Source organism: Macrotis lagotis, chromosome X (genome assembly GCF_037893015.1).
Source record: "Macrotis lagotis isolate mMagLag1 chromosome X, bilby.v1.9.chrom.fasta, whole genome shotgun sequence".
NCBI classification, from domain to species: Eukaryota; Metazoa; Chordata; class Mammalia; order Peramelemorphia; family Peramelidae; genus Macrotis; species Macrotis lagotis.
Genome location: NC_133666.1, coordinates 644,403,395 through 644,416,352, shown reverse-complemented (window position 1 = coordinate 644,416,352; position 12,958 = coordinate 644,403,395). Strand labels below are relative to the sequence as shown.

At 44.4% G+C, this 12,958-nt stretch overlaps 1 protein-coding gene across 5 annotated transcripts in view; it reads left to right on the top strand.

Moving 5' to 3' along the window:
* SBNO2 (strawberry notch homolog 2) overlaps nucleotides 1-12,958 on the top strand; it is a 213,205-nt gene that overhangs the window by 175,834 nt on the left and 24,413 nt on the right. For all 5 annotated transcript variants that reach the window (XM_074204526.1, XM_074204527.1, XM_074204525.1 and 2 more), the window contains 6 exons: nucleotides 1,184-1,301; nucleotides 3,441-3,546; nucleotides 3,963-4,116; nucleotides 7,199-7,375; nucleotides 8,394-8,491; nucleotides 12,036-12,118. In XM_074204526.1, the coding sequence (XP_074060627.1) occupies nucleotides 1,184-1,301; nucleotides 3,441-3,546; nucleotides 3,963-4,116; nucleotides 7,199-7,375; nucleotides 8,394-8,491; nucleotides 12,036-12,118 (736 nt within the window). The remainder of the gene's footprint in view (nucleotides 1-1,183; nucleotides 1,302-3,440; nucleotides 3,547-3,962; nucleotides 4,117-7,198; nucleotides 7,376-8,393; nucleotides 8,492-12,035; nucleotides 12,119-12,958) is intronic.

The following is a 12,958-nucleotide window of genomic DNA, read 5'->3' as shown; positions in this document are numbered from 1 at the left end:
GGGAAAACATTTTACAAAATTGAATGTTGAAAACTATCTCGGGAGCAGCTACTTGGTGCAGTGGATAGAGCACCAGCCCTGGAGTCTGGAGGACCTAAATTCAAATCCAGCCTCAGACACTTAATAATTGCCTAGCTCAGTGACCTTGAGCAAGTCATTTAACCCCATAGTCTTAAATAAATAAAATTTCAACAGAAAGCTATCTCCACATTTAATTGGGAAAAAATGCCATATAAAATTTTTGCTAAATTACAATAAAAAAAGAAAAGAAAGGAAAAATTACTGTGCGAGATCCCATAGCAAAGGAGTACAAATTGAGGAGGCTTCCTGGAGGAGATGGCATTTGAGTTGAGGTTTATAGTATAAGTGGGGGGGGACATAAGGTATAAGTGTGAGTTAGCAGATTTGTCAGGCATAGGGAGCAGGTTAAATGAAAATATCAAGATAGGAAAACTGGAGACTATTTCTAGGAACAGTAACATTAAATCATAAAGAAGAATTTTTAGATTAGATTAGAGCAGGTCACTAACAGGAAGCTATTGCTAGGTTTTGAATAGGAGTGACATGGCCATTGCCAGCATAAGGGGAAGGCAAGTCTTATAGGTAGATGTGAAGGTTTAGAAGCCAGGGCTGGATTGGAGGAGAACTTTAAAGATGAGATAAGAATGACAAGGATGAACTGAGGCTGCTGAAGAAACACAAGACTAGGAAGTATAATTTTGGTTTGGTTTTTGTTAGCAGTATTCAGAAAAATGGGGAATTAGAAATGGTTCACTTCTCGGGGAAAATCGGATTATTAGAATGGTCAAGAAAGGAAGCCTCCCCAGTTCTCTGAACTTGACTTATTTTCTATGCCAAGGAATCATCCTAGGACTGTTCCACAAAAAAAAAGTGATGCTTAGAAAGCTGAAGCAAGGAACTTCTGTGCCTCTCCCTTCAATGAGGCTGCTTTGAACTCCCCCAGGCCAGGTTGATGAATCCTTCTGCTCTGGGCCTTTATTGTGCCTTTTCTCCTACTTCCTAGACTTCAACTCCTCTAGGGAAGGTAGAGATGGTGCCTTCAGTTTTGCTTCTCTTCCAGCTTCAGACACAGGACTCATACCTACTTGATGCTTAATTGACATTTAGATAAATGAACGACTTTCAGCCTTTGCCCATAACCTCCTTGACTCATCTCCTCCAGATAATTTTTGATGAATGCCATAAAGCCAAAAATGCTAGCTCTACCAAAATGGGCAAAGCAGTATTGGACCTTCAGAACAAGATGCCCCTTGCCAGGGTTGTCTATGCCAGTGCCACAGGTAAGGATAATCAGATCAGGGCTTGAAGATGGGTACCTGACATTCCCTCCCTTGCCTCCCTCTATTCTCTCCTCATCTAAACTAACATCCACAAGGTCGCTTCCTGCTTTCTTCTGCCTTGATTTCATGAACATGGCTTAGTCTCTGCACAGACACAGAGAGAGAGAGAGAGAAAAAGTCAACTTCTGTTAGCCAGTTTCCTACTGATAAGGATTTCTGCACTTTGTGGAAATGGTGCTGAGAAATCCTACATATCATCCCTCACCAGGTCCATTCAATGAAACTCATCAGTATATCTTATAAAAGCTGAGAAAGGTTGGCATTGATGGTGCCATTGACCTTTCAAGCTCTTGAAGACCTCTAAAGTTTCCGCCCCACATTATCTCCTTGGATCTTCATAGGAGCCCAAGAAGGGAGGTGGAGCAATTGGGGAGCCTCCTTTTCCAACTAAGGAAACAGTGGGTTTTTTTTTTGATGGAGCTCCTTTATTTTTCATCAAGTTTGTTTCCTGACTCATTTGAACCTCAAATCTTACCACTAAAAGGACCTTATAGCAGTGATGATCTAATGTGGGGTTTTAGAGACAGATGTCAGGGGTTTATGCACTTATATGGGAAAACAAAAATTCATCTTTATTTTTCCTGACCTCAAACTGAAATTTAGCATTTTCTCCAGTTATTCATCAGATTGTAAAAGGGGGTCCATGGCATAAAAAAAGGCTAAGGATCCCTATTCTAGCCTAGTCTAATTGTATAAAAGGGAGTCTTAGGCAGAAAGAGCAGGAAGCATCTTGCCCAAAGCCATACAGAGGAGCTTGTGTTTGAGTAGTCAATAGAGACTAGATGTGCTGAGCCAGGTGCTACATGTGGTTGTGACAGTGTGAGCAGATACAGGAGATAGGAAAGCACAGGACACATTTGGAAGGTCTTCATTGGATTAGTTTTGCCTGAACCTGAGAGTTACATGGGAGAGCATCAGAATGGGAGACTAGATTAGGGTAGAACCAGAATCTGGACATTGTTGAATGCCACTCTCATGTATTGGGGATTTTTTTTTCCTCCTGTGAATTTCACTTCTATGGTCAGTGAATTCTCAGGTGAATAAAATATCATATCAGCCAAGTAGTGCGAACTGTAGAATTGGGGCAGCTAGGTGAAGCAGTGGATAGAGCACTAGCCCTGGAATCAGGAGGACCTGGGTTTAAATCTGACCTCAGACATTTAATAATTACTTAGCTGTGAGACCTTGGGCAAGTCATTCAACCCCATTGCCTTAAATAAAAATAAAATTTATTAAAAAGAGAGAGAGAAGTGTAGAATTTTATTTTCAATTGGTGGCTAGAGAAAGTAGACACCAGATGCCACCTATTGATGAAAATGTGCAGGGAAATAAAAAAGCTGCTTCTGCATTCCTCTTGGTGATGGCTTTAAGAAGTAAATATGGTCACTAGACCTGAAAAGGAAGCCCAGATAATCAAACTCATTTTCAATCAAACTCATTTTCTCCTTGACATGGTTGAGGAAATTCAAGCCCAGATGACTCAACAGATAGGACTTCTAGGCAGAGTCTGTACAGCTATCCAGGAATCTGTCATTGGTGGCAGAGGTCATCCAGTTTCTCCTTGACTCTCTTTCCCTTTCCTCTGTTTGAGAACTCTTTCCATTTCAGGAAAGTCCATCCTACTCTTAGACAGCTTCAGACTTTGGAAATTTGTCCCTTATAACTGAACTAGAAATATGCTTTTCCTGAGCCTCTCTCTGACTCACTGTTTTGTCGCTTTGCTATTTATTTTGCCCATGTAATATTCTGACCGTCATTTAGTGATTTTGTGTAGTCTTTCACACAACCTAGACTCCCTGAAGAGGAGAAATGATTACACAAGAAAAAATGTCTGTAGTCTTTTTGACATTGGTCTTCTTAAATCAACAGTTGTACTAGAAATTTCTCCACTTCTGTTCACTTTCTTATTGTCACTTGGTGTTTGAAAAGTGCTTTGTGGTCATTTTTGTAAGGGTCTAAAGTTCACCAGAGATTTCATTCAAGTACTCATCCTACTCTAAACTTTGTGCCCACTCCCTAGCCTTCTTGTTGTGTTGGAAGGAAAAACTGTTCACTCACAGAAGCTCTCTGACTCTATAGGTGCCTCTGAGCCAAAAAATATGATTTACATGAGCCGCCTGGGAATCTGGGGCAAAGGAACCCCCTTCAGATCCTTTGAGGAGTTCCTCCATGCCATCGAAAAGCGGTAAGATTCATGTGACCTCCACCTCAGTTTCCTTACCTCCTGGGGTATTGGATTCTTATTAAATGGAAACAATAGAAAGAATTACCTATTCAGTACAGGGGTTCTCTATTGCATGTACTGATGGGATATTAGGAAAACCTGCAAGCTGTACTGCCATTCTCCATCACTGAGAAAAGCTGGGCAAGAAAAGTCTTAGAACTTAGAACAATGGACTAACATGCTGTCTTAGGGCACAGGAACATGGAGTCATGATTTGAGAGTTCTCAGAGTTGAGAAGCTAGTGCCCTCAGGTATCCATTAGTAGCAGGGAAGGACAGGTGCTCAACCTTTAACTGAACAGAAAACTTTCCTAGGGCTGATCTAGCAATTGGCTTCAAAAGCAATTACAGCTCTCTTCCCCTCCTGCCTTACCACAGGGGTGTCGGTGCCATGGAGATTGTGGCAATGGACATGAAAGTGAGTGGCATGTACATTGCCCGGCAGCTCAGCTTCTCCGGAGTCACCTTCCGGATAGAAGAGATCCCTCTTGACCCATCCTACGAGTGCATCTACAACAGAGCAGCCCAGCTGGTGAGCCTTGGCAGGGGCTCCCCTCCCTTCTACCCTCTCTGAACAGAATGGACCTGTCCCCCTATGATCTGCCTTTCTCAGGAGAACAGCCTCTACTGGTGGTGAAGAGGTAGCACAGAAATAGCCCAGACACTCTTACCATGCACATTGGCAGTTGGGGAGACAGTAGGTGTTACCTGAATTTATAAGGGCTGGGGACAATCCTTGGGCTTGCAATTTCTGTTGTCACTGGGATCTTGCTCAGTGTTTGTAAACTTATTTGAGGATTAGCTGAATCATAATTGAAGAAGGCATTTAAAAATTTTATTCTTTTGCTAAAACGGTTTTTGGACTGGGATTACTCAATTGTGCCAAGCTCTTGGGGTCCTGACAATCACAGCATGGAGCTGACCAGCTCTCAAGAGAACATTTACATTTACATCATCAGGCTCCACAATGCTGTTAGGAATACTCATGCAGATTGTAGACCTCAAAGGCCTCCTGAGTGAGGCAATCTGTAGGAGCTACTTCTGAAAACTTCTGCCAGGCTGCTCCTCAGAAGCCCTGCATGCCCTTTGTCACCCCTCCCCACCCCCACCCCCCATGGGATTGTCAGCCTTTCCAACTTGCATGGAAGCTCAGGGTCCCCTCCATGCCTTCACAGATTGCCGGGGATCACCCAGTGGTGGCAGAGGCTGCCTGACGTAGTCAGAGCCAGGAGGGCCAACTAGACCACCCCCCCTGTATTGTAGCTGTAGATGTAGATGAACATCTCAAGACCTTGCTTAAGGTCATACCATTGAAGGAGAACCAAAGAGGGGGTTTGAACTGTCTTCTTATTCCAAATCCATTGTTTCTGCTGCTGTACCTTGCTGAAGCATCCTCAGCTTCATTCTGTGACATAGTAGAAGTCAAGTACCCCCTCATCTATCTCTTTATCTACATATTTATTTATTTAAATAAATTGATTTTTCCAGCTATGTGCACAGATAGTTTTCAACATTTATTTTTTCAGTTTCACATTTTTGTCTCTTCCCTCTCCCATCCTTTTGACAGCAAGTCATTATATATATATATATATATATATATATATATATATATATATATATATATATATAACTGTTAAATATATTTCCACATTAATCATGTTATGAAAAAATCAGAACAAAAGGGAAAAATCCATGAGGGGGAAAGCAAAAGAAAATTGAAAAATTGAAAATAATAAGCTTTGGGGGTGGCTAGGTGGCACAGTGGATAGAGCACTGGTCCTGGAGTCAGGAGTACCTGAGTTCAAATCCGGCCTCAATTTACCTAGCTGTGTGACCTTGGGCAAGCCACTTAACCCCATTGCCTTGCAAAAACTTAAAAAAAAAATAGTAAGCTTTGATCTGCAAATGTTGGTCTGCATTCAGACTCCACCATTTCCTCTCTGGATGTGGATGGTATTTTCTATCACAGGTCCTTTAGAATTCTCTTTGATCATGGGGCGGCTAGGTGGTGCAGTGGATAGAGCACCGGCCCTGGAATCAGGAGTACCTGAGTTCTAATCCAGCCTCAGACACTTAATAATTATCTAGCTGTGTGGCCTCGGCAAGCCACTTAACCCCATTTGCCTTGCAAAAAAAAAAAGAATTGTCTTTGATCACTGTACTGTTGAGAAAAGTTAAGTTCATCATAGTTGATCATTGTACAGTGTTGCTGTTGATGTATACAATACTGTATCTTCTGGTTCTGCTCACTTCTGCTCAGCATCAGTCAAACAAGTCTTTCCAAGAGGGACAAGTGTTTCTTTTCCCAGTTTTATAGACACAGGTATTGCTTTGACCACACTGGCCTAAGTAATGGGACAGAATGTGGAACTAGATTCTGTCTTCCTCTTACAAAGTAACTCAAGAAGAGCAATGGATCAGGATAGGCTGGGGGGGGGGGGCAGTGTCTGTCTGTCTGTATATATGTGTCTCTTTTCGCTTGTCTGTTCTCACAACAAAACATTTTGTCCCTTCAAACAATTGAAAAATTTAATACTTAACAGACAGACCCTCATTGAGTAGCATGGAAGAGTGAAAATTCTTTGTGGCATCAGAGTTGTTGAAATTCTTTTCTTTAAAAAAAAGTGCACATATTTTTCTAACTTAAAATTAGTTCAGTCACAAAGGAATGAATTTCATGGCGAGAGAAAAACCTTTGAACAGGTCTCAGACAATCCCAAGCTGTCTTCAGGTTTTCCTTATTCACAAAAGACTGAGATTGATTTCCACTGAAACAATAACCTTGCAAAACCTATCCATTCCTCCCTAATGCATCCAGGCTCTCTCCTCACCTTGGCAAAAAAAGGGCGATCTTTTTTCCTCTAATCTTCCTCCTCTAAGCTGCTTTCTCTGATTTTCCCTGTTTAGTGGGTTACTCAGAGCTCTAGCACCTTGCCTACTGGATTGCTCTGATCTTAAAAACTTGAAGATAGTGATTCTTCAGGATCCATGTGCTTGGGATGGATAGGGTAAAATAAGACCTTGGTCCCTGCCCCAGAGGGAATTCTAAGGCCTTCACAGAAAATGTCTGTTGAAAAAAGAAAAGGTTCCCCCCACACACACACACATACACACATTGCAAGCATAAAGGTGAAATCCTAATAAGAGCACTGGACAAAACAAAAAAAGAGTAGTTGATCAGGGAAGGACCTGGAAGAGGCCAGAAACGGGAATTCAAAGTTAGAGAGGATTTCAGAAATTCTTCCTAGACTGCAGTTGCCCCTGCTGGATTATTTTGCACAGCTAACACTTAATAAATGTCTGTTGAATCAGATATGGTGAGGAAAGGAAGAGGTGACATGTCCAAAAGCATAGAGGGGTCATTGCTAAATTAGTGGTCTCATGTGCTGGAAGCAAATGAAATGACATAATGTAAGATTGTCCAGAAAAATAAGTCCATGCCAAATAATGGTGTACCTTGATTGTGAAACTAGGGAACTGGTGCTTTCTTTGTTAGCCACTCAGAATTCCTGCTAAAATAATCTTTGGGATGGTACCTGGAGAAAAGCCAGTTTGAAGTGGTTAAGAACAAGAGCCACATCCCAGACTCACCTACCCTCTCTGTGTCATTTCAGTGGGCAGAGGCATTAGTGGTGTTCCAGCGGGCAGCAGAGTGGATTGGCCTGGAGTCCCGTAAGTCCCTTTGGGGTCAGTTCTGGTCTGCCCATCAGCGCTTCTTCAAATATCTCTGCATCGCCGCCAAAGTCCGTCGTTTGGTTGAGCTTGCAACAGAAGAGCTGGCAAAGGGCAAGGTATGGTCACAGATTCATAGAGTAAGAATTTAAAGACACTGTAGACATCTCCCAGGCTAACCTGCCTTGCTGTTTTTGATAGGCAAACAGGCTCAAACAGGTGAAGGGTCTTCCTCAAAATTCCATAAGTAATAAATAGGAAAGTTCAGGAGTTCAAACCCAGGTTTTCTGTTTATATATATATTGTGTCGTTTCTGTCCCCTCCCACAATGGTGTGAACAGAAGAGAGGTAGAGGTGACCCCCACTTGAATCCCAAGCCAAACCTCTGTGAGGTTTGCATCCTTTAAAATTGACATAAACTCCATCTCCACCAGTCCAGCCAACTTGGTCTCTCCTGGCCTTCTTAAGGACAGGAGCAAGGAATGAAAAAGTCTTCTCCTTAGAGTCTGGGTTAAAAGCAGCTTTACCAGGTAAATAAGGAGAAGAGTGCAGCTAACAAGGAGTTATTTTCTCTTCAGTATGTTTCTTATGAACCTACTGTGGCTGGGGGGAAAATATCCATCCTCCAATGACCAAGCTTCTTAGTTCTGTCACACTCTGCTTTGCTAGGCAAGCTTTGCTCTGCCAGGGTGATCTGCAAGCCTGAGGGATGCCTTGACCATAGAATCATGAGTGAAGTGAGTAATTCATGAAGAAAGGGGCAGGTACCCCATGAATCTGATCTACATCTGCTTAGATATCCTATGCTAGAGAGGCATAGGTCATCTTACCCTATCAACCAGAGTCGGCAAGGGACATGGAGGACAGGGATGCTCAATGTGTAGATAGCAGAAAGTAAACTCTGTATCAGGAGGAGACCTCAGTGCCTACCTGAGCTCTTCCACATTACTGCCTAGGAGTGCTGGTCAGTCACTAAACCTGCTTTGAACACTCAAGTGGGTGTCTTTGAGCAAGAGCTTTGGATGACCACTTATTAGCAGTTTGAGGGGAGACTCCTGTTGTGGTACAGCCTGGCCTGGAATGCCCCTGCCATTCCATACCATCTCACTCACACACTCCCCTTCCTTCCTCACACAGTGCATAGTCATTGGGCTGCAGTCTACTGGAGAAGCTCGAACCCGAGAGGTCTTGGATGAAAATGATGGACACTTGAACTGCTTCGTCTCTGCCGCAGAGTGAGTAGGAGCACTGAGGAGGGAGGAGACAGAAGCTCAGGGAGAACTGCCCTAGGAAAGGGGAGGTTGGGGCTGGAGCCTTTACTTGACAGTCCCCAGGCTGGGGAAGGTGATATTCTTTAAGCTGTCTCTCTTACAGACTCAGAATGGGCCTAATGTACAAAATGAGAGCAGATCACTGAACTAAAGCCATTCAGCACAGGAATCTTGGTCTAAGCTTTTATGAAGCAATTTAATTTTAAGTTAAAGAACATTTACCTATCCACGAGAATGTTGTTAGCTAAGTTGACATCAAAGACGAGCCTTTGGGGGGGAGTTTCCCACACACACACACATACACACATACATGTATGAGTTTGACCTTCCAGGTGCCACTCCCCAATATCAAAGCAGTCATGAATTCTGGCTCTTCTCATCCCAGGGTAGCTTGTGTGGGACTGAGCCAATAGGAAAGTCCCATAGCCCTCAGAAATAGCTGTAAATGGCAAGGCTTGGTCTAGGAACTCTGAGTGACTTCACCAGTGTACCCATTACAACAAGAATGCCTTTTCTCAAAGCCTAGAGGTGCCCATTCCTTGGTGGCACATAGGAAATGAGCTATCCTCCCAGGGCTAAGGTAGGACATCCAGGGTTAAAGAGCTGGGAACAAACAAATAGGACTGGAGGAGAATTTTCATCAGCTGCTACTGATTCACATGATCAATGTCAATCAAACACTTATCAAGCACCTTTTATGTGCCAGGTCATGTGCTACATACTGGAGATAAAAAGAGGCAAAAGACAGCCCCTACCTTCAAGGAGCTTACAATCTAACAATAAGTTTAGACCACAATTTAGAATTAAAAAGGCCTTAGGTCTTGAATCCAACCCCTCCCTCATTTTACAGATGGGGAAACTAAAGCTCAGGGATAAAATGTGATTTTTCTGGGATCGTACAGGTAGTGAGTATTGAACCAGTCCAGGTCTTTGATTCCAAATACAAGACTTTGGCCACTGTGCTGTGCTGCCCATAGAGTGATAAAGATGAGAGTGCTACCTCTCGTCTAAATCTTCGTTTTCCTACCTGCAAAATTAAGGGGTTGAACTGAATGAATCATAGAATTTTATAGCATGTTAGAATTGGAATAGACCTTAAATATTCCATTTCTGAAGTGGCTGTCTGCAGGCAGAGGGATAGAAGAAAGGGAGACTGGTGTCCTCATGATGACACTGCCCGTACCTGCTGCCCTTCTGCTTGGTAGCTGCACCTGACTGGAAGGGAAGTTCCTGCTAGAAATACTGTCTTACCTGATTTCCTTGTGCAGGCATGAGGGTCCACAGAGGAGCAATGCCTAAGGTTACACAGTAAGGAAATGACTGAACCCAGGTCTCCTAGTTCCATATTTCTCTCCCTCTCCCTCCTCCTCTCTCCTTTCAACTCTACTGTGCTGTGTTCTGTGATTCTAGGTGATCTCCCCAGCTCGTTTAGAGTCTGTTTTGTCAGACCACAGAATCACATTTCACCTAGTCCCTTCTCCCTCCCCTCTCAAGGATTGAGTGGGCCACTCTCAGAACACTCACCCTGTTGCTGAGGCTGACTGAGTCTCCTTGGCTTGTCTTACCATACTCTGAGGCTGGCCCATTTTCTACCCCTCCTTCTATGAGGTAATTTTTTCACTGAATGTCAGCCAGGTTGTGGGACTCCGGTTTTGCTTTGAGTTTCTATTGCAGACTTTCTGAGCTCAGAACCTGGGTGAATGCATGTGGATTCAGGGGGGGAGGTAGATAATTTGTTCCAGTGGGACTTGGGCTGCATGTCATATGAGAGTGCAGGGGCCTTTCTGGTGGGAGCAGCAGCTCAAATAGTGAAGCTTCCAGCGGGCCCTTCCCTGGTTTAGACTTCTCAACCTACCCCAATGCCAGTCGGCGACCAGGTCATCATGCAGACATTGAGGGAGAGCTCTTCTTCCTTTGTCCAGAGTCAGGCAGAGTTAAACCAAAAATGCTTCAGTTTCTTTCCAGGAATGTTTAAATCCATGTAGCCTATTTCCTCTGAGGATTAACTCCCTGGTTCCCCCTTAGCACCGATGATCTCAGAGGCCATAAAGGCTCCTCCTCTCCCAGCTCTCCCTCCCAACCCTGTCCCAGGAGAGAGTCCAGACCTGTCTCAGCTGCCGCTTTCCCCACATCCTTCCATGCCTTCTCATCTCCCCACCAGGGCTCTCATTCCAGACATTCCGCATTGAAGTGTTTGCTCTTTTTGTTTGCTGTAACACCCTGTCTCCTTTTCACCTTCCTGAGTTCCCATCTGTGCCCAGTTCTCTGATATGCCCATGTTTTGTCATCCTTTGTAACTGTGAAAGCAAGCAGTCCTAAGCCTGAAATCAGAGTGATAGAACTCCCATTTGATGGACACAGACAGACCCATCACTTCTAGCATACATCTCATGAGATCAATGGAGAACTAAACATCTCTGGCCTCAGTGTCCCATGGAATAGTCACAAAAGACACCCATTCAGCAACCAGACCCAGCAGGAACTCCTCATCTGAAATGACCCCCTCTGTACCCCCCCAAGTCTTCTCTTCTGCTTGTGAAAGGCAGGGAAAAGAATTCTATACTTGGCATCAAAAGCCTTGGGTTTAAGTCCCACTGTGGCAAATTAGTAATTCTCTTAGTCTCAGTTTCCATATCTATGAAACTTCCCAAGTTGTTTCAAGAAAAGCACCGATAGACAAGCCCTTGATCATTTAGAAATGGAATTGTTAATGTTTCTTAATATCATTCATTAGACAACCCCCTGCCCATGTGTATGTATGAGTGTGTGGGTGTGTACGTGTCCTTGAAAGTCTTTAGTGTGTTCACCCAGAGCCCCTTTCAGGTACTCAATTTAAGGATCATTTTCTCTGCCACCCATTCCCCCAAAAGATCTCCCTTCTAGGGGGGATTGAAATTCCAGTATTCTTTGGAGGTCTCTGTGTGTTGTTTTGGCCTTACCACAGTCTCTGCTGAGGACATCCTATCATCTTTCTCCTATTTCTCAGCAGGTCTCTGTCTCAGTAGAACTTTTGGATTCCTGATTAGCCATTGGTTAGCAAGTTCATTTTTGGGTGTCACTCTCTCTAGTGACCAGAGACCCACTCCAATTGCTGTTCATGCTCACAGAGAACAAACCGAGAGCCATTGCCCTTTAGCCTGCCCACAGATGGCAGGTTCCCAACCCTCTTGTGGAGAATGGGACGTTAGTTAGTGATAGTGCTGTTGTCTGTTTCGGCTTTTTTGTCCACAGACGATCAGTAGCATGAGTTGGAACTTTGGCTTACCTACCCTACACTCCCATTCAAGAGAGCTGTTTTGGGGTCCATTGAGCTAAGCAGATCCCTTTCCTATGATACATACAACTATCTAAATGTTTGGACTCACTAATGGTCAACGTGCAAGCTCCAGATGGCAGATTTCCTCCCCTTTTCACACTGAGAAATGATTCACTAAGTTTATCTCTGCCTTCTAACAAGAAGATGTTCCTGCTGCTACCAGCGAGAATAAATTGTGCATCTTACTTTCAGAGGCGTCTTTCTATCACTAATTCAGAAGCACTTTCCTTCAACCAAAAGAAAGAGAGACAAAGGAACTGGCATTAAAAGAAAACGTAAGACCCTGTTCCCCAGCAAACTCTGAACTCCTGCCCAGCGACTGTGGCTTGTTTGCTGTCTCCCAACCACCTCTGCCTTTCTTGACTCACCCCTCCCCTTCATCCCTCCCCACCCCTCTCCTTTGTCATGCTTCTGCTGCTTTCTCCTCTTGATTTTGGCCGACTTTTCTTTGGGAAACCATCCTCCAGCATTCACCCAACATACAGAGCCTTCCTGCCTTCTGATTTTCCCCTTCCCTTCTTGCTTCCCTGTCCTTCCCTCGCCTGCCAGAGAAGTATTTTTTGTTCCATGCCCAAGCATTGTCTCTCCTCCCTCGTCCTGCCGTTCCCTCCTCTCCTCTTCCCCTTCCCTCCAACCCCAATGGGGCTGGACCTGCCTGAGTCAGGTACTGGGCTAGCTAGTGAGAGCCCCCGTTAGAGGAGGGAGGGCACCCCCACCCCCTGGTCTTCCTTCCTCCTGCCTGGGCAGACAGTACCCTGGCCTGGCCATCCCTTCTCCAGGACTCAACTTGACTCTCCTGATATAGAGCTAATGGAGTCCTTAGCTTATGGGACTGCTTTCTTGAGAGCGACCCCACTGGGGAGTCAAACCTTACACATCCAAGTGTGTAAGGACACCCCCAAGATCTCCTCCACATTCCCTAGGGCCTCCCACAACTCGGTGGCTCTGGGTTTGCTCTTTGGAGAGATAGTGAGAGGACCTTAGGAACTGCCTTTGGGGGGGGGGTCACCCTCCTATTCAGGACTCAGGGCCAAGTCGTGGCTCCTCACCTGATTTGGATATGAATTCCCAAAGCAGAACCCAGAACTAAGAGGTCTGGGAAACCTGCTCAAGTC